Below are 20,528 nucleotides of genomic sequence, written 5' to 3'. Positions count from 1 at the left end.
GAAAACATACATGCAATTAGTTGCAAAATGAATAGGAAATATAGTCAAGATGTTTATAAGGTTGTAAATAATGAATTTTAATTGAAATAATAATTGGGTCCTTCAAACATTGCTTTTGTCAAAGAATCAACCATTTGCAGCAATTACAGCCTTGCAGACCTTTGGCATTCTAGTTGTCAATTTGTTGAGGTAATCTGAAGCGATTTCACTCCATGCTTCCTGAAGCACCTCCCACAAGTTGGATTGGCTTGATGGGCACTTCTTACTCACATAAGATCAAGCTGCTCCCACAACAGCTCAATAGGTTTGAGATCCAGTGACTGTGCTAGCCACTCCATTATAGACAGAATACCAGCTGACTGCTTCTTCCCTAAATCATTCTTGCATAGTTTGTAGCTGTGCTTTGGGTCATTGTCCTATTGTAGGAGGAAATTGGCTCCAATTAAGTGCAAAATGGAGTGATAGCCTTCTTCAAGATCCCTTTTACCCCATACCAAATAAACTCAGCATAAAAAGAAATGTCCCTTTTTCAGGACCCTGTCTTTCAAAGATAATTCGTAAAAATCCAAATAACTTCACATATCTTCATTGTAAAGGGTTTAACTTCTTATGGCTGCAGGGGCAGTATTGAGTAGCTTGGATGAAAGGTGCCCAGAGTAAACGGCCTGCTCCTCAGTCCCAGTTGCTAATACAGTGGGGCAAAAAAGTATTTAGTCAGCCACCAATTGTGCAAGTTCTCCACTTAAAAAGATGAGAGAGGCCTGTAATTTTTAGCATAGGTACACTTCAACTATGACAGACAAAATGAAGGAAAAAAATCCAGAAAATCACATTGTAGGATTTTTTATGAATTTATTTGCAAATTATGGTGGAAAATAAGTATTTGGTCACCTACAAACAAGCAAGATTTCTGGCTCTCACAGACCTGTAACTTCTTCTTTAAGAGGCTCCTCTGTCTTCCACTCGTTACCTGTATTAATGACACCTGTTTGAACTTGTTATCAGTATAAAAGACACCTGTCCACAACCTCAAACAGTCACACTCCAAACTCCACTATGGCCAAGACCAAAGAGCTGTCAAAGGACACCCGAAACAAAATTGTAGACCTGCACCAGGCTGGGAAGACTGAATCTGCAATAGGTAAGCAGCTTGGTTTGAAGAAATCAACTGTGGGAGCAATTATTAGGAAATGGAAGACATACAAGACCACTGATAATCTCCCTCGATCTGGGGCTCCATGCAAGATCTCACCCCGTGGGGTCAAAATGATCACAAGAACGGTGAGCAAAAATCCCAGAACCACACGGGGGGACCTAGTGAATGACCTGCAGAGAGCTGGGACCAAAGTAACAAAGCCTACCATCAGTAACACACTACGCCGCCAGGGACTCAAATCCTGCAGTGCCAGACGTGTCCCCCTGTTTAAGCCAGTACATGTCCAGGCCCATCTGAAGTTTGCAAGAGAGCATTTGGATGATTCAGAAGAAGATTGGGAGAATGTCATATGGTCAGATGGAACCAAAATATAACTTTTTGGTAAAAACTCAACTCGTCGTGTTTGGAGGACAAAGAATGCTGAGTTGCATCCAAAGAACACCATACCTACTGTGAAGCATGGGGGTGGAAACATCATGCTTTGGGGCTGTTTTTCTGCAAAGGAACCAGGACGACTGATCCGTGTAGGAAAGAATGAATGGGGCCATGTGTCGTGAGATTTTGAGTGAAAACCTCCTTCCATCAGCAAGGGCATTGGAGATGAAACATGGCTGGGTCTTTCAGCATGACAATGATCCCAAACACACCGCCCGGGCAACGAAGGAGTGGCTTCGTAAGAAGCATTTCAAGGTACTGGAGTGGCCTAGCCAGTCTCCAGATCTCAACCCCATAGAAAATCTTTGGAGGGAGTTGAAAGTCCGTGTTTCCCAGCAACAGCCCCAAAACATCACTGCTCTAGAGGAGATCTGCATGGAGGAATGGGCCAAAATACCAGCAACCGTGTGTGAAAACCTTGTGAAGACTTACAGAAAACGTTTGACCTCTGTCATTGCCAACAAAGGGTATATAATAAAGTATTGAGAAACTTTTGTTATTGACCAAATACTTATTTTCCACCATAATTTGCAAATAAATTCATAAAAAATCCTACAATGTTGCTTTCTTTTTTTCTTCTCATTTTGTCTGTCATAGTTGAAGTGTACCTATGATGAGAATTACAGGCCTCTCATCTTTTTAAGTGGGAGAACTTGCACACTTGGTAGCTGACTAAGTACTTTTTTGCCCCACTGTATATACTGACTCTGAAAACCACCAAAAGAAAGATGCCCGGGGTCCCTGCTCATCTGCGTGAATGTGCCTTAGACATGTTGCAAGGAGGCATTAGGACTGCAGATGTGACCAGGGCAATAAATTGCAATGTCCGTACTGAGAGACGCCTAAGACAGCGCTACAGGGAGACAGGATGGACTGCTGATCATCCTCGCAGTGGCAGACCACGTGTAACAACACCTGCACAGGATCGGTACATCTGAACATCACACCTGTGGGACAGGTGCAGGATGGCAGCAACAACTGCCCGAGTTACACCAGGAACGCACAATCCCTCCATCCATGCTCAGACTGCACGCAATAGGCTGAGAGAGGCTGGACTGAGGGCTTGTAGGCCTGTTGTAAGGCAGGTCCTCACCAGACATCACCGGCAACAACATCGCCTATGAGCACAAACCCACCATCGCTGGACCAGACAGGACTGCCAAAAAGTGTTCTTCACTGACGAGTCGCGGTTTTGTCTCACCAGGGGTGTTGGTTGGATTCGCGTTTATCGTCGAAAGGAATGAGTGTTACACCGAGGCCTGTACTCTGGAGCGGGATCGATTTGGAGGTGAAGGGTCCGTCATGTCCTGGGGCGGTGTGTCATAGCATCGTTGGACTGAGCTTGTTGTCATTGCATGCAACCTCAACGCTGTGTGTTACAGGGAAGACATCCTCCTCCCTTCCTGTAGACTCATCCTGACATGACCCTCCAGCATGACAATGCCATACTACTCGTTCTGTGCGTGATTTCCTGCTAGACAGGAATGTCAGTGTTTTGCCATGGCCAGCGACGAGCCCGGATCTCAATCCCATTGAGCACGTCTGGGACCTGTTGGATCCCAGAATTGTCCGGGAACTTGCAGGTGCCTTGGTGGAAGAGTGGGGTAACATCTCACAGCATGAACTGGCAAATCTGGTGCAGTCCATGAGGAATAGATGCACTGCAGTACTTAATGCAGCTGGTGGCCACACCAGATACTGACTGTTACTTTTGATTTTGAGCCTCCCTTTGTTCAGGGACACATTATTCCATTTCTGTTAGTCACGTCTGTGGAAACTTGTTCAGTTTATGTCTCAGTTGTTGAATCTTGTTATGTTCATACAACTATTTACACATGTTAAGTTTGTTAAATAAACACAGTTGACAGTGAGAGAACTTTTTTTTGTTGCTGAAGTGTCTCCAATTAAATGATTAGATGAGATGAATGGTAGCCTATCCTACCTGGTTGTAGGCCTTTAGGCTATTTTGCAAGTAGCCTATGAAACCATCCCAGTCAGAAAGGGTGAGGATATTATTCTGCAATGATAATGGAAATTAAATAAATAATCTGAAATATATGCCTATTTCTAATTATTTTAGAATGCACAGAAAAAATAGGCCTAAATCGAATTTCGCTCTTTTCACTAACGGCAAATGATTGCATCTTGTTATTATATTAAGCTACCTTAATTTTTTAATATGAATAAATCATCATATATTCCCAATTTTCAAAAGGCTAATACTAAGCAACTGTGCGTTGGCATGGTCTAAAGTTTGCTGGAGGATAAGGGAAAGGGGGATACTTAGACATTTGTACGAATGAATGCCTTCAACTGAAATATCTTCCGCATTTAAACCAACCCCTCTGAATCAGAGAGGTGCGGGGGGCTGCCTTAATCGACATCCACGTCTTCGGCGCCAGGGGAACAGTGGGTTGACAGCCTTGCTCATTTGCAGAGTGACATATTTTTACCTAGCATATTCTTACGTCTCCAACTTTTCAGTGAAAACTGGTGCACGCAAGTTTTGTGGCATATTTTGTGCTTACTCAGCGTTTATAAATGAGGCCTCTGGGCCTGTATAAATATACACTACTGGTCAAAAGTTTTAGAACACCTACTCATTCAAGGGTTTTTCTTTATTTTTACTATTTTCTACATTGTAGAACAATAGTGATATACATCAAAACTATGAAATAACACATGGAATCTTGAAGTAACCAAAAAAGTGTTCTAATTATTAGAGTAAGAACTCGACCGACACTGAAAGCTTACACCAAGTTTATTCTTCCCAAAGGATTGAACAGCTGAATCGACCAAGACATATTCACACAAACACTGATATTTAACTCTTTCTTCTATGCTGAGTCTCCTCCTACACATCTGAACAAACATTGTATCTTTACTGCTTGGCAGAAAACTAAGTGATACGGGCCGGGCCATAAACTCTTTCTCCCTTAACGTGACCTGACCTTGACCCCCTTCATCACTAATCCATGGCTCTCTCCCCTTATCAATGCCTGCTAAGTGATCGCTTTCCCTACACTCAGTATATTCCAAGCATAATTGCACCCACCATATACCTTCCCCCTACAGATAACCATTAACCTCTGGTGTAGCCCCTCGGCTATGGCACCCCTCAGGTCTCTATTATAACTTAAGATTAATACCATTTAAAGTTCAGAAATCCAAACCCTTCAGTTTTGAACATTTGACGACATACTGTTCAACGTTACATAAACTTGGAAATTAGTTATAAATGGACAAACAATGATAATAAAACATGAACAATAAACAAAATCTATATATGATGAACATTCACTGTGAGGTTTACAAACTCAGACTTATGGCCTCTGTTCTATGATCACACCATACACAATCTTATTTCCATTTCTCATAGAACACTGATAATAACATGAAAGGAGTCAACGGCTCCAGCTGACATTTCTCCTTCTGGTTCCTAAAAGATTGATAGCACAAGACTTAAAAAACAAAAAGAAACACAAAACAACATTAATAATGTGTTAAGATATGCACAATTATATATGCATGACAACCCAAAGTTTGATAACATGTCAATTCCCACTCTCTTCGCCTTACTATGCCTTCAGGATCCTTTTCTGCTGAGTTTGGCAAAAATGAAAGCCCTAAAAAGCCTCATGCTTTCGCCCAGTCTTCCGTGTCAGACTACAGGATCCAAGAGGTGTTCCCAAGCCATGTCATTCTCACTTTACTCCCCATCTTCTTCCTCCATAGCCACGTGCGGTAGCCTTAATCAGTTTGACCTCATCTTGAGGTAACTCAACGCTGTATCGTCGTTTCAACATCAATGCCCTCAGCAGGTGATATCCCTACAGTATCACCAAAGTAACCCCTGCTATTACTAACACTGCTCCTGATGCATATCTCACTATTCCCCTCATTTGCGCCATAGTCCAGTTCCATGATGTTAATATAGCTTCCTTCGCTACTAGTACTGCCCCTTCATTGACTGTCCCTACAGCGACTGCCGTGAGAATAGCTATTGCACAGAATCTGTCTCCTGCTCTCCTATTGTCTCTGTGGTTTACTGATAAGTCAAGGACTGAACCTTTCCGATATTCCCTTCCTGTCTCCCAGTTCATACTCTGGTCCCTAGCCACCAACATCTCCAATGACCACCTGTGTTCTGCTACAGTTGGCACCTGTGGATAATACTTTCCTGTGCTCAAGTTAGGTACACATTGCTCATCCCAAGGTACAATCTACACCCCACCCGTTTGTGAACACCCTTGTTACGGTGTAGACTTTGGGTCCCAATGGTTGATAAGCAGCCACTTTCTGACACTTTATTAGGGAGGTAAGGCAATAAATAGGCCACAGTGGTGAAATAATTACAATTTAGCAATTCAACACTGGAGTGATAGATGTGCAGAAGATGAATGTGCATGTAAAGATGCTGGAGTGCAAAGGAGCAAAACAAAAATATGGGGATGAGGTAGTTGGGTGGGCTATTTACAGATGGGCTGGTATGTAGAGGTGCAATGATCTGTAAGCTGCTCTGACAGGTGATGCTTAAAGTTAGTGGGGGAGATATGAAGAGATTAGTGGCGTTGGAAGAGTATCCAACCTAACAAAACTCTGAGTCACATGTTTCTTAATCACACTCTGCAGGAGATGTGCTGCTATTATTATAGCAAACTTTCCTTCTGGTGATGTGGCCTCCTGTATCCAGGGATCTATTCAAGTGTTGTGCCTTCTGTGATAAACTTGTTACTGAAAGTTGAAAAGTGTCTGAAATGACAACTCTATCTCTGCTACTTTCACCATAATCTGGATATGTGTGACGTTCAATTCATCTTCATAATAGTCTCTTTATTGTACACTTAGCTGTCCTCCCTTTCCGACGAGATATTCCTACGAGATATTTCCTGTAACAATATCAATAGAGGAGTTGTGTTGTTCCCCTGAGACTCTAGTACCCACTTCCTTAATTTACTAGCCACACAAACTTCCACCCCGTCATATTAAATTCTGCTTTCCCACTTCCCTGTATCGTTAATGCCTTGGTTTTTGGGACTACATAGAATGCACGTCCTCCCTGTCAGAATCTGCAACTAACACTCCGTAGGACTTTCCCCAGGTTTGTGGTCTACTGGTGTCTAAAACTTTCCCTGACCACTTCACTCCCCTAGTTGCTGTACTAAGGACATTACTGGTGAATTAAACCTCCTTTTACAAGATAGCACTTCCCCCACACTATCCTTTGCTGCTCCATCATCAGCAAGGATTGTGTCCACGCTATCAACCTCCTGAAATGTTTGGAGTTCTGGTAGCATTAATCTGAAAGTTATCGACTGAGCATGAAGTCCATCTGTGGCAAAAGAGAAAATCTAGTTTCAGTCTTAAGACTCAGTATTATTACGTTCCTTCCACACTCCTGTCAGTCATTGTTCAGCAAAACCTACGTCCAATGTGCTAGTTCTGTTATCAAGTGGCTCCTCCCATATCACCATACCTTTGTGATTAGTGATCTGTCTAGTATGTGTAGCTTTAGTACCGACTCTACCCTAATGCATTCTCGTGTCTTCATATTTAGCAACCCATTCTATGCTAATAGTCAATATATCTTCTTTACATGATTCAGTAACCATTAAAGCAACCGACACCAAAACTATGGCGGTTAAAGTAACTCACAGACCCAACCGCTTGTCTACAGTGGAATCTACTCTTCCTCTCTCTCTTTAGCTCCGCTTCCGCTATCATGGCGACTTCTAGCTCACCCATTATGCCTAGGCAAATCGTTTCACGTGAGAAGTGTGAACCCACCGAGGAGAGGCTGTGGTCTTTAACGCTGCGGGTGCTGTGAGGAGTACTGTGTGTGTGGTCCTGACCAACGCTGTCCCACACCCCCGCCTGCTGGATCTTGATGTACACTCGGATCTCCAGGAGTCAGCCCGTGTTCTCGGTTATCTCCTGGCGCCTGCTCCTCGTGTGCTGCTTTTACCTGGGAATATACATACTGCAACGCATGGGTCATTTTCTGACAATAGGACAACATAGATTTTCCCATTATTGCCAAATCACAAATTTGTGAAATGTGAATAACATTTCAACTAGACTCATCGGTCTGGCAGTCACCACTTCATGTGGCCGGTAGTGGCGTTAGTTGACGCCCTCATTGACATCAGTACCACGGGTAAATTCACAACCCAGTGTTTATCCTTCGGGGCTTAAAGTCTTGGCCAATTTCTCTTTATTAGAACGATTCTGACGCTCCATAATCCCCGCCGCTTGCGGCCTATGCAACAATGAAAAGCATGGGAGATTCCCAAAGCCTTAAATACCACCTGTAGCACTTTTAGAAGTGAAATGCGTTCCTTGATCGGAATCTAATTTCCGAAATAAGGCCCATCTCGGTATCACTTCCCTTAACAAAGTTTGTGCCACAAAGTTCGCTGAAGCTGAGGAAATTGCAAATACTTCTGTCCATCTGGAAAATCTCTCCACCTCCACCAATGCATGGGTCTTCCCCCTGCTTCGAGGGAGTGGCCCTATAAAGTCTATCTGCAATGATGTGAATGGTCCATTCGGCAGGGTTTGCTATCGGGCAGGAGGAGGCATTGTAGGTGCAATTTAACCCAGTCCCGAAATGTTCCTAACACACCCTTTCCCCACCACGTTGTCTTGAACTGAGTGTACATATTCACAGCTGATTGATGTGTTGGTCTGTGATACATTTCAGAAGGAGTAACATGTATCCCGAATGGTGCCACGGGCCTTCCAGTGGCAGTGTTATACCACAACCCTTCAGCGTCTACTTGGCACCCATGTTCTAACCACTCCCACATGTTCTTTCTTGTTAGTTTGCTGCTGTAAATCTATTAGACTTTGAATCCCAGCCCTCGTTTTCACAATATTTACATGTGGTTCCTTATCACTTTCTCTCACCAAGGCTGCTGCCTTAGCCATTTTGTCTGCTCTGCGATTACCTATGGCGATTTTATCTGTACGACTATTATGAGCTTCACATTTCACCACTGCTAATTTACTGGGTAACTTCTAATAATGCCTCTACCGCCAGTCCATGTTTTTGTTAGTATTCCTGTCGCTGTTAACATGCCCCGTTGTGACCACAATGTACCTAAATCATGAACTACCCCAAATGCATATCAAGAATCTGTGTGTATTGTTACCTTCTCCCCTTCCGACAGCCTTAAAGCCTCGGACAATGCATGTAACTCCACCCCTTGGGCTGACACTGAGGCTGGCAGTGGGCCAGCCTTTACTATTCCCCTGTCATCACACACAGCGTACCCCGTTACTCTTTTCCCTTCTATGGTCATGTAACTAGAGCCATCTGAACACAATACTTGTCCCAATTCCAATGCTGTCTCTTGCAAATCAGGCCTAGGCTTTGGATGAATTTGATCTGGGTTACATGTATGCAATTCACCCTCCCCAGACAACAGCATTAACGATGCAGGATTCAAGCATCAATCTTATGGAATTGTAGATTCTCCCCATTTAACGCTAACTCCCATTTTGTCCATCTTGCACCAGTAACATGTTGTGTTTTTGTGCTGTTAACTATGGTTGCTACTGTGTGTGGAACATACATATCCACTTTTTGACCCATTGTAATCGAAGCCATGTTATGCAACACCATTTCTGTCGCCGGTACCGCCCTAAGGCACGATGGCACTCCTCTTGCCACCAAGTCTAGCGATTTACTCCAGTACTTTACTGGTCTTTCTCTACCCCCATGATGTCCTTCCTGTTCATTGGGTTTGCCAAACCTAAGGTAATTTTAGGTTTGGCAATGCTGGCGCTTGACACAATTACTTCTTTAGCTCGACAAACACTTCCTCGCACTCTTGACTCCACTTTATCCTTTCATGGGGACCCATCCCCCCTTTCGTCAAGTCTAAGTGACTCAGCAATTTCAGAGAATTACGAAATAAAATGTCTCACAAAATTGAAAACTCCTAAGGTTTTCCTGAGTATGCGAGGAGTGTTTGGCCGTGCCAAAGAACTCATTGTTTCTACCCGATCCTGTGTAATGTGTTTAGTGCCTTTAGAAATCAACACCCCCAAATATGTTACCTCAAATATGTTTCCTCTATTTGTCCCGGGTAATACGTAACAGGTGTCGCGTGTGTTCGTACTGGTCGCACCTCTCTGATTACCTGGATCATGCTGATCAACTACCCAGTCCGGTACAACTATGTCCGGACTCGTACTGTGCTTGCACCCTGCCTCTCGCAACCCATATCGCTCTTTTTCCACTTTTAAGAGATGTGTTTAATGGTGGACCATCAGTTGTGACCTGTTTCACCTTATAGCATGGGGCGAACGGCGGAGGAGTTGCAATTGGATATACTCCTCCACACGTATTCTGATACTGTTGAAGCGTAACCCTGAGTTGTTTAATTTGGTTTTGCCTATCCTCAAGGTCTTTCTCTAACTCTTGATTGATGTTTTGACTCTTTTCTAGCTCATTAGCCAATTCCTGTTTCTGTTCATCTAATCTATGCGCATGCCCTTCGGATATTCCTAGGTTTTTTTATTTGCCGCCTCTATCTTGTCTACTGCCTGTTCCATTTTACTTTGCAGATCTCTATTTTTCTTTTTGTAGTTTTATCCGCTGCTGATAAAATGCTGTGGTTAGGATGCCTGCGTATTGTGGTTTGGACCGTTCTTTGATCTCAGTGCACCTATACACTCTTGGCTGGTTTTAAACTTTCCATCTACCAGAAAATTTGTACCAACTTTGTCCAATTTGTCTTGTTTTCCCCACCATTTATTTGGTACTTGGTGCTGATCATATGCTCTTTTTGGTGCCTTTAAGGCTATGGTAACAGTTTCACTTTCTACTCCTCCCTCCCCGGGAGTATCCTGGCCTCTAGAAGCCATCTCAGTTATTATTGTTTCGGCGTTATCTCTAGGTTTAGTAATAACAGTTTAGCCTATTAATAATTTGGTCACTACTTGTACACTTTTGGTGCTGGTTTACACTATTGTGTTTATCAATTCACCTAATCTGTCCCAACAGGGCTTAAACCAGCTCCTCTCTTTCTTACTACTGTTACTACAGACTAACATTGTCCAAACATTCATACACAGACACACACCTCCAGCTTCACGGCCACTGTGGCTGGGCTCTAACCCCGTTATAGGTTATGCAGGGAACCAACGCCGCCCGGGATTTACCTCCTAGGTCTTACCCTTTTGAAGATTCAAACCTGCTCAGGCTTAACTTCCGGGACTCACCCTATACTTTATACTAGTCACAGGAACTAACCCACTCTGGATTTACCCCCTAGGAGGTACAAACCCTCTACAGGTACAAACCTGTCCAGTCTTACCTTCCGGGACTTACCCTATACCATAAATCTACGACTAGTCATAACACAATGGGACTACTGAATAAGCTCAGGCTTTTTAGGTCCGAATTCTATTATTGTTCAACCTACGATTCTCATCTCCCCAAGATGCCAAAATGAGTGGTAACAGGTGTAGGAACTGTGCCTACGTTTTTTGTTGTGCCGATCCTATTCCACTGATCTGGACTCTTTGGTTAGATTCAACATCGTTGGGAATCCTGTCGACGACGTCAACTGTTAGGTTTTAATTATTAGAGTAAGAACTCGACGGACACTATGAAATCTTAAACCAAGTTTATTCTTCCCAAAGGATCGAACAGCTGAATCGACTAAGACATATTCACACAAGCACTAATATTTAACTCTTTCTCCTATGCTGAGTCTCCTCCTGCACATCTGAACAAATATTGTATCTTTATTGCTAGGCAGGAAACTAAGTGACACGGGCCATAAACTGTTCTTTCTCCCTTAACGTGACCTGACCTGACCTTGACCCCCTTCATCACTTATCCATGGCTCTCTCCCCGTATCAATGCCTGCCACGTGATCGCTTTCCCTACACTCAGTATATTCCAAGCTTAATTGCACCCACCATATACCTTCCCCCTACAGATAACCATTAATCTCTGGTGTAGCCCCTCAATTAACAGGTGTGCCTTCTTAAAAGTACATTTGTGGAATTGCTTTCCTTCTAAATGCATTTGAGCCAATCATTTATGTTGTGACAAGGTAGGGGTGGTATACAGAAGAAAGCCCTATTTGTTAAAACCAAGTCCACATAATGGCAAGAACAGCTCAAAATGTGTTGCTAAGCTTGTGTCAAGTAAACACATGATACTGAACAATCTTACAGATTACCATACAAGTAGTTAGTAGATACAGTGGTTGATACAAGTGCTCTCTCTAAGATGGTATCCCTCCTAATTCTACATACCTTTGAAATAAAACATGTCTTGTCAAGCCTAACAAAGACTTGTACTTTTACAAGAGGAGGAAATGCATTTTTTACCAATACAATTATTTATCACTTGAATTGTACCTTCATGCTTGTTGACAAGATTATACAGGGTTATTTAAATGTTTTATGTTTATTCTTCTCTACCATTTGTGTGTCTTTGTGGCCTTGTACCGACTTGCTGCCTTCCCTATCAGTCAATTTGTTTTGTAGAGGGATGACTACAAGATGTATTCTTTTTCCAAAAGGTTGGCTGGACCTCTGAAATCACGTAGATGACATCATTACGCTCATTTTGTTTACAAAGCCCTGCTCCACAAACTTCTGACTTACCTTACATCACTGTTAAGATTTAAAATGACAAGTTATCAAACCCGTTCACTCCTTTGGTGTATTGAGAAATATGTCAATCAGCCTTTAATATCCTTGCACCTTATGTGTGGAATGATCTACAATACACTTTAAAATGGGAGGAATTGGTGCCTCTAGGGCATTTCAGATGGTTGTTAGGGGAACTTTTCTACTGAAGAATGTGTCTGTTTTTATGATTGTGTTTTGCTTTTCGTGTATTGTTGTGCATTTTATTGTGTGTATGAATGTGTAGTTTCAATGTGTTTTTTGTATTTTGATGTGAATTTTGGTGCTTAGTGGTGCAACGGGTCACAAACCTCACGGTTCGAATCGGATCACGGTTTTGAGTCACGGATTTGATCATTTTTTAGATCAGCAAAAAAAAGGGGGAGACAACTTTGCTTTCCATTTATTACTTCACCTCTTTAAAGTGTAATATGAGGCATGATACCTTCTTCCTTTGAACAGTAGTGAATGAAACAATGGCCTGTGTCTACATCATTAAAAAAAGTAAAGAAAGAAAGCAAAGCAGACCTGAGCTTATAACTTCAAATTATTTTTCAAAAATATGAGGATGTCTACATTGTCTGGGGAGAGGGTAGACCTCTTTGCAGTCTTCATGTCCCCCGCCGTGGAGAACACCCTCTCGCTAGGAACTGAAGTGCCAGGTAGCATCTTGCCATCATGTCAATGTGAGGGTATTTACACTCATTGCTTTTCCACCATGCCAGTGGATCACCATCCAGTGGAATGCCACTTGCTGCCTTGTAGGATGCCACCTCCTCTTTGATGGTGTTGGCAAATGTCTTGCCTGTGTTCTTACTCGCAAAGGCCTCCCCGAAAAGCTCCTTCATGGCCAAACTATTTTATTTTGGGGAGGAGATGCCTCTGAGTCTGCTCCTGTCGGCTCTGTGGCTTGACCCTGCAGAAAAAATGACTTGATCTATTAAACTAACTATTTTTTTCAATTTTTCATAGAACTAGAATTGTGGCAATAACATTTAATAAAAGCCATTATTATTCCAAATCAAAAGTGGATGATTCTAATAGCAATAGCATAGACTAAGATTAGACTGCACAATATTTATTATTTAAGTAATTCACACTTTTTTTTATTATTATTATTTTTTTAACCTCTTCAGTGGCCACAAATCTCAGTGGTGAGATCACTGTATGTCCTCCGGAATAGGGCAGGGTCTAGGTGAGACAGGGACTTTAACCTTGGATCCAGTGCAGTAGATCTATGAAGGTAGTCCTGTGCATTAGGGGGTATCTGGGGTTCAGGTCCTCTCTAATGGCAGCCTTGACATCTCTAGTGATGGTTCCTCACTTGGGGCCATGGATTGTAGAATCCTTGTTTTCAGAGGTAGGATCATGGACACAGACAGTGCAGTTTCAGCGCTCAATAGGGTTGTATCCTTTTTGAGGGGTTTGAGCACCTGTAGGAACTCCTCTGCCACTTTCACGTCATCATCAGACAAGGTGACGATGTCTTTATTTTTTTTCAGGGACTTGTCTGTCAGTGCAGAGTATACAGCTGCCTGCTGCTCAAGATGGTGCTCCAACATGTCATAAGTGGAGTTCCATCTTGTTGTGACATCTTGTATGAGATGTGGGTCGGTAGCTGTAGCATTTCTTGGTTGGTCTTAAGCACATGAGCGGCTATTGTGCTTCCTGATCCTCCCAAGGAGGCGGTCCATCTGGTTCACTGAGATTCCCCTTTGGGATGCTAAATTGATCACGTGCAATACCATTTGTATTTCATATACCTTTGACTATTGGATGTTCTTATAGGCACTATAGTATTGCCAGTGTAACAGTATAGCTTCCGTCCCCCTCCTCGCCCCTACCTGGGCTCGAACCAGGAACACATGGACAACAGCCACACTCAAAGCATCGCTCCACAAAAGCCGCGGCCCTTGCAGCGCAAGGGAAATAACTACTCCAAATCTAAAAGCGAGTGACGTTTGAAACGGTATTAGCGTACACCCAGCTAACTAGCTAGCCATTTCACATTAGTTACACCAGCCATTAGGCTGATAGGCTTGAAGTCATCAACAGCGCTGTGCTTGCGAAGAGCTGCTGGTAAAACGCACGAAAGTGCTGTTTGAATGAATGATTACGGGCCTGCTGCTGCTCAGTCAGACTGCTCTATCAAATCATAGACGTAATTATAACACAGAAATACGAGCCTTTGGTCATTAATATGATCGAATCCGGAAACTATCATTTCGAAAAAACGTTTATTTCAAGTGAAATATGGAACCGTTCGGTATTTTATCTAACGGGTGGCATCCCTAAGTCTCTAAATATTCTTGTTACATTGCACAACCTTCAATGTATGTCATAATTATGTAAAATTCTGGCAAATTAGTTCGCAATGAGCCAGGCAGCCCAAACTGTTGCATATACCCTGACTCTGCGTGCAATGAACGCAAGAGAAATGACACAATTTCACCTTGTTAATATTGCCTGCTAAACTGGATTAGTAGTTATAACTAGTGATTATGATTTATTGTTTTTTATAAGATTAGTGTAATGCTGCAGTGATAAACATCCCAATAGATTTGGTGATGGCTTTAGCCCGGTATGATTCTGCAGCAAAGGGCTGCTTAAATTCCACGGTGAGAAGTTGTTGCCTCTTGGCTGAGTTGGCTCCCGTCACTGACACACCAGAGTGATGACGCTTTAAATGTGTGGCCATGCTCGATGTATTTCCATGATCATACGGCTTTCTTGTAGCACAATGGCTCCTCACTGTAATGGTGTTGTCCACCACCCTTCTTCTGTCATCATATTTGACAGGGAAGCCAAAATGCTCCCATACATGAGACTTAAATGAAGCGGGAGGCTTTTCCAGTACTTCAGCTCCTCCGCCAGCCATGGCTGTCACTGCTCTTTAGTCTTCTTTGCTTTTTGCAACGCGACCATCCAGGATTTATTCATTGGGATTCAACATTCCCCGTTCACGTGAACAGCACACACAACTGATTAAAAAAAATAATAAAATCATCCTTTAGGCTTCAAAGTAAAACATTGCACACATCTGTCTTGTCTATCTTTTCACTGCATTGAGATTTAGGGACCCGAGTCTTACTGATCATTCCGTACCATGCAAATTGATGTAATTATTTATTTAATAACTAAATGATAACACAGGATACACACACACACAGTATAGGTTATTGATTAGAAACTTAATACGATGAAAACAGGTCCCTAGTAGACTAACGACAACATGACTGCTTGTTTATCAGAAGAGAGAGAAGTAGAGGGGTCAAAGAGAGGCAACACTTATACACTTCTAACTACGCTCAAAGTAATACTAATACTTTGCTCCGAACCGCCGCCCATTTGGGAAAGAAATAATGAATGCATTTACATGTTTCAAGGTCTGTCTTCGTTGTTTCTCTCTGTTGGCTCAGGCCTTCATGGAAAGGGCTCTGATGGGCATCCTCCCAAGCTCCCAAGTGTAAGGTTCTGATTGTCCACAAGAGGTCACAATGTCCTTGTCCTGTAGTCTGAAGCAGGCTAACAGGGTGGTGTTTACTTTCACTTCCCAGGAAGGGGGGGTCCTCTGAAGACAGCTAATCAGCCGTGTCGATGAGAGCAGTGTAGTTGACGATGATTCGAAGAGAGTAACAGGATGATCCTACTTAAATTCACTTTCTTAGATACGTAGACAGCTACTCAGCCGTAACATCGATTGTTAGGGAGGCTACTTTGTCATCTTCACCTCGTGTTGATTTTTAGGGTTGTGACCAATGTAGACCTAAGCTGCAGCTTGAGTCCTTCTAGTCTGATATGTTAATTCTCAACTCACCCTTTATACACTCAGGTAAAAAGGGGGTGTTTTCGTCATGCTGACACGCTCTCTGAGCTCCCTCTGGTGTGGCTAATTACTTGGCAAAGTATCATCCAAGCTATGATCTTGTTAGAAAACTAAAATCACATTCCTATCTTAACAAAAATATTATCTTCATCCTTGATATTTCCTACACGCCGTAAAGGATTTAACCTGACATACACAATGTGAAAACTCTTCAAGTTACAATATTTTTAGACCATATTTAATGACAACACAAAATAGACATTCATTTCCCGTCTCATAATTCCCCACATCCGGATGCTAGAAATATTGTCCCAGTGTTCACTTTTGGACATTAGCGTTTCTGAGCGGAAAAATCTTCTGGAGACACAGGGACATTCCAATCCCAATACTAGAGACCAAAAGGAGTTGTCTGCTGCATATAATTTACGATTGGCGTGAGGTGTCATAAAACCCCCACACCAATCCCTCTTCCCCTCTGCGGGTGAGAGGGATCTGTAGTCGTTGATCTGTTGTAACCTGATCTTTGCATCCTCACAGGAGAGTCATGACAACTACAATATATTAACCAGCCCACCTCTGTCTCTGTGTTTAGTGGAGGAGTGACTTTGTGAATGGCTGGGTGAAGATCGCCAACACACATGAGACTCAGGAGGAGTGCCTTGGCATGGCTGTATTGGACATGATGAGGACAGCCAAGGAAAGACAAATGTCTCCGCTGGATATCTACAATTCCATAAGGTGCAGAGGAAAGATAAATACATGTCCAACCACTTAAGTGGTTTAACCTGGTAGTACTGGGGGTCAGTTGTAGCTAGAGACAAATGTCTCTGCTGCATATTTACAACAAAGCCATACCTAAAACAATACTGTAAGTAGTATGGCCAACAGAATGATTTGAATTGGCAATGTAAATTATTTATGGTCTATTGTGTATCTTGGTATTCTACAGGTACCTATTATACTAACCTATTCCATATGGCTTGACTTATCCTATTCTTCCCCGCTGTCACCGCAGCTACAAGTCCTTCTTGCCCAAGGAAATGAGGGCTCACATCCAGGACTGCAACTTTGTGACCAGGAAGAGGATCCGCTACCGCTTCAAGAAGTTCATCCAGCAGTTTAGCCAGTGCCGGGCTACGGCACGCGACCTGAAGCTCAAATACCTCATCAACATGGAGTCTCTCGAGCAGGCCTTCTATACAGAACGCTTCCAGGTCAGGGAATCCTCGGCAGGGCAGGTCACCATCATCGTGACGGCTGATCATGGCATCCAGTGGTGCAGAGACGGGCACAAAGACTCTGAGCAGGTACTCACAGCAGGGTTGTCCAGGTTGTTCATGTTCACTTGTCTAAGGGGAATTTGCTGAAATGTTATAATTATCAGACTTATCACTGACTATATTTCCCTGAAAGTGGAAGGATCAATACAGCAAATTAATACACTATGATTTGAGTGGAATCTCTTACTTAGTGGAAACATGACTGAACTCCCGGTTCCCTAGTATAGCCTATGAAATAATTTCATACAGTAATCCCAGTGATTTAGCTAGCTATGATGGTTTCATGCTGTTGTCAGGAGGGTTTTACTGTGAAGTTGAATTTATGGTGGCGATGTCATGTTATTTTGTAGCTTTGGCCTGGCCGTTTTATTCTTTCCTAATCCACGGTTAGAGGTGTTAATGTATAATTGAGTAATTAATGGGTTTAAGAGCTGTTACAGTAGGTCAACAGTGGCTTACATTGCTAATGGAATCTAATGCCGATGGATTGCATCAGATCAGTCTGTGGTGTTTAACAATTTAAAATGTTCAAGGACTTAATTTTCTACAGTGAAGATGGGCAAAAGCAAATACTGTACTTGGCTCATTGCTGGCTTAGAACTAATTGCGTCATGCAATTTTCTGCTTCTTGGCACTAAAGGTTATTCAATCAACACATTTGACTTTGTTTCAGAAGAATGACATCCTCTAGATTGAGTCAAATGACGTCTTGTTTTCCCACCTTTTTCCGGGCAGGACCTGCAGACCTACTGTGATTTTCCAGACGTTACTGACATCAGTATTAAACACGCCAATAAGGAGGGCTCGATGGAGAGTCGAGTGGTTACCATCAATAAACAAGACGGCAAGACTCTGGTAAGACTGACGTCAGCCTCTCACCTCCACTAGCCTTTCTTAATATTCACATTGAAACAGCCACAGTATTGAAACCTCATTCTATCAAATTTAGTTTTTATTGGATTGTATAAATATTTTGACAATTCTATTCTCATCCTTTTTGCACTGTCTCAGGAGCTGGAGTTCAATTGCCTCTCTGAAGCTCTGTCCTTTATATCGCTGATTGATGGCTACTATCGTTTGACGACAGATGCACACCACTACCTCTGTAAAGAAGTGGCACCCCCTGCACTGGTGGAGGCCATTACCAGCCACTGTCATGGTCCCATTTCGTAAGTGAAGTTTGGAATCCTACCCTTATAGAGCACTGTGCATCATCTGATTGTGTATCAATAACTTACAGAGATGCATACAGTGCCTTGCGAAAGTATTCTGCCCCCTTGAACTTTGCAACCTTTTGCCACATTTCAGGCTTCAAACATAAAGATATAAAACTGTATTTTTTTGTGAAGAATCAACAACAAGTGGGACACAATCATGAAGTGGAACGACATTTATTGGATATTTCAAACATTTTTAAACAAATCAAAAACTGAAAAATTGGGCGTGCAAAATTATTCAGCCCCCTTAAGTTAATACTTTGTAGCGCCACCTTTTGCTGCGATTACAGCTGTAAGTCGCTTGGGGTATGTCTCTATCAGTTTTGCACATCGAGAGACTGAAATTTTTTCCCATTCCTCCTTGCAAAACAGCTCGAGCTCAGTGAGGTTGGATGGAGAGCATTTGTGAACAGCAGTTTTCAGTTCTTTCCACAGATTCTCGATTGGATTCAGGTCTGGACTTTGACTTGGCCATTCTAACACCTGGATATGTTTATTTTTGAACCATTCCATTGTAGATTTTGCTTTATGTTTTGGATCATTGTCTTTTTGGAAGACAAATCTCCGTCCCAGTCTCTGGTCTTTTGCAGACTCCATCAGGTTTTCTTCCAGAATGGTCCTGTATTTGGCTCCATCCATCTTCCCATCAATTTTAACCATCTTCCCTGTCCCTGCTGAAGAAAAGCAGGCCCAAACCATGATGCTGCCACCACCATGTTTGACAGTGGGGATGGTGTGTTCAGGGTGATGAGCTGTGTTGCTTTTACGCCAAACACAACGTTTTGCATTGTTGCCAAAAAGTTCAATTTTGGTTTCATCTGACCAGAGCACCTTCTTCCACATGTTTGGTGTGTCTCCCAGGTGGCTTGTGGCAAACTTTAAACGACACTTTTTATGTATATCTTTAAGAAATGGCTTTCTTCTTGCCACTCTTCCATAAAGGCCAGATTTGTGCAATATACGACTGATTGTTGTCCTATGGACAGAGTCTCCCACCTCAGCTGTAGATCTCTGCAGTTCATCCAGAGTGATCATGGGCCTCTTGGCTGCATCTCTGATCAGTCTTCTCCTTGTATGAGCTGAAAGTTTAGAGGGACGGCCAGGTCTTGGTAGATTTGCAGTGGTCTGATACTCCTTCCATTTCAATATTATCGCTTGCACAGTGCTCCTTGGGATGTTTAAAGCTTGGGAAATCTTTTTGTATCCAAATCCGGCTTTAAACTTCTTCACAACAGTATCTCGGACCTGCCTGGTGTGTTCCTTGTTCTTCATGATGCTCTCTGCGCTTTTAACGGACCTCTGAGACTATCACAGTGCAGGTGCATTTATACGGAGACTTGATTACACACAGGTGGATTGTATTTATCATCATTAGTCATTTAGGTCAACATTGGATCATTCAGAGATCCTCACTGAACTTCTGGAGAGAGTTTGCTGCACTGAAAGTAAAGGGGCTGAATAATTTTGCACGCCCAATTTTTCAGTTTTTGATTTGTTAAAAAAGTTTGAAATATCCAATAAATGTCGTTCCACTTCATGATTGTGTCCCACTTGTTGTTGATTCTTCAAAAAAAATACAGTTTTATATCTTTATGTTTGAAGCCTGAAATGTGGCAAATGGTCGCAAAGTTCAAGGGGGCCGAATACTTTCGCAAGGCACTGTACATATATACACTCTGTGCTTCTCCACAGAATGGATTTTGCAATTAATAGACTGCAAAAATCTGGGAACAAGCGGGGTCTGTACATCCTGCGATGCAGCCCTAAGGACTTTAACAAATACTTTTTGACCTTCACTGTGGGGGTATGTAATGTATTTAAGTTATAATTTTAGTACATAACAGATTTTTTTTAAATTAATGAATTTTGCCATTTTGGAAAACCTTTGTGTAGAATTTAAGCAGTTTGGAACATATTTAACTATCATGTCACAGGAACACTGATTTGATTATAATTTC

At 42.5% G+C, this 20,528-nt stretch overlaps 1 protein-coding gene across 1 annotated transcript in view; it reads left to right on the top strand.

Moving 5' to 3' along the window:
* The window catches only part of LOC139410764 (Janus kinase 2b), a 48,444-nt gene that overhangs the window by 14,327 nt on the left and 13,589 nt on the right, over positions 1-20,528 (top strand). The window contains exons 5-9 of the mRNA XM_071156242.1: positions 16,666-16,811; positions 17,089-17,380; positions 18,089-18,208; positions 18,365-18,522; positions 20,263-20,374. Coding sequence (XP_071012343.1) covers positions 16,666-16,811; positions 17,089-17,380; positions 18,089-18,208; positions 18,365-18,522; positions 20,263-20,374 — 828 coding nt within the window. The remainder of the gene's footprint in view (positions 1-16,665; positions 16,812-17,088; positions 17,381-18,088; positions 18,209-18,364; positions 18,523-20,262; positions 20,375-20,528) is intronic.

This window comes from Oncorhynchus clarkii, chromosome 6, assembly GCF_045791955.1.
Source record: "Oncorhynchus clarkii lewisi isolate Uvic-CL-2024 chromosome 6, UVic_Ocla_1.0, whole genome shotgun sequence".
Taxonomy (NCBI): Eukaryota; Metazoa; Chordata; class Actinopteri; order Salmoniformes; family Salmonidae; genus Oncorhynchus; species Oncorhynchus clarkii.
Note: the sequence above shows the minus strand (reverse complement) of the source record. Positions and strands in the feature narration are given on the sequence as shown.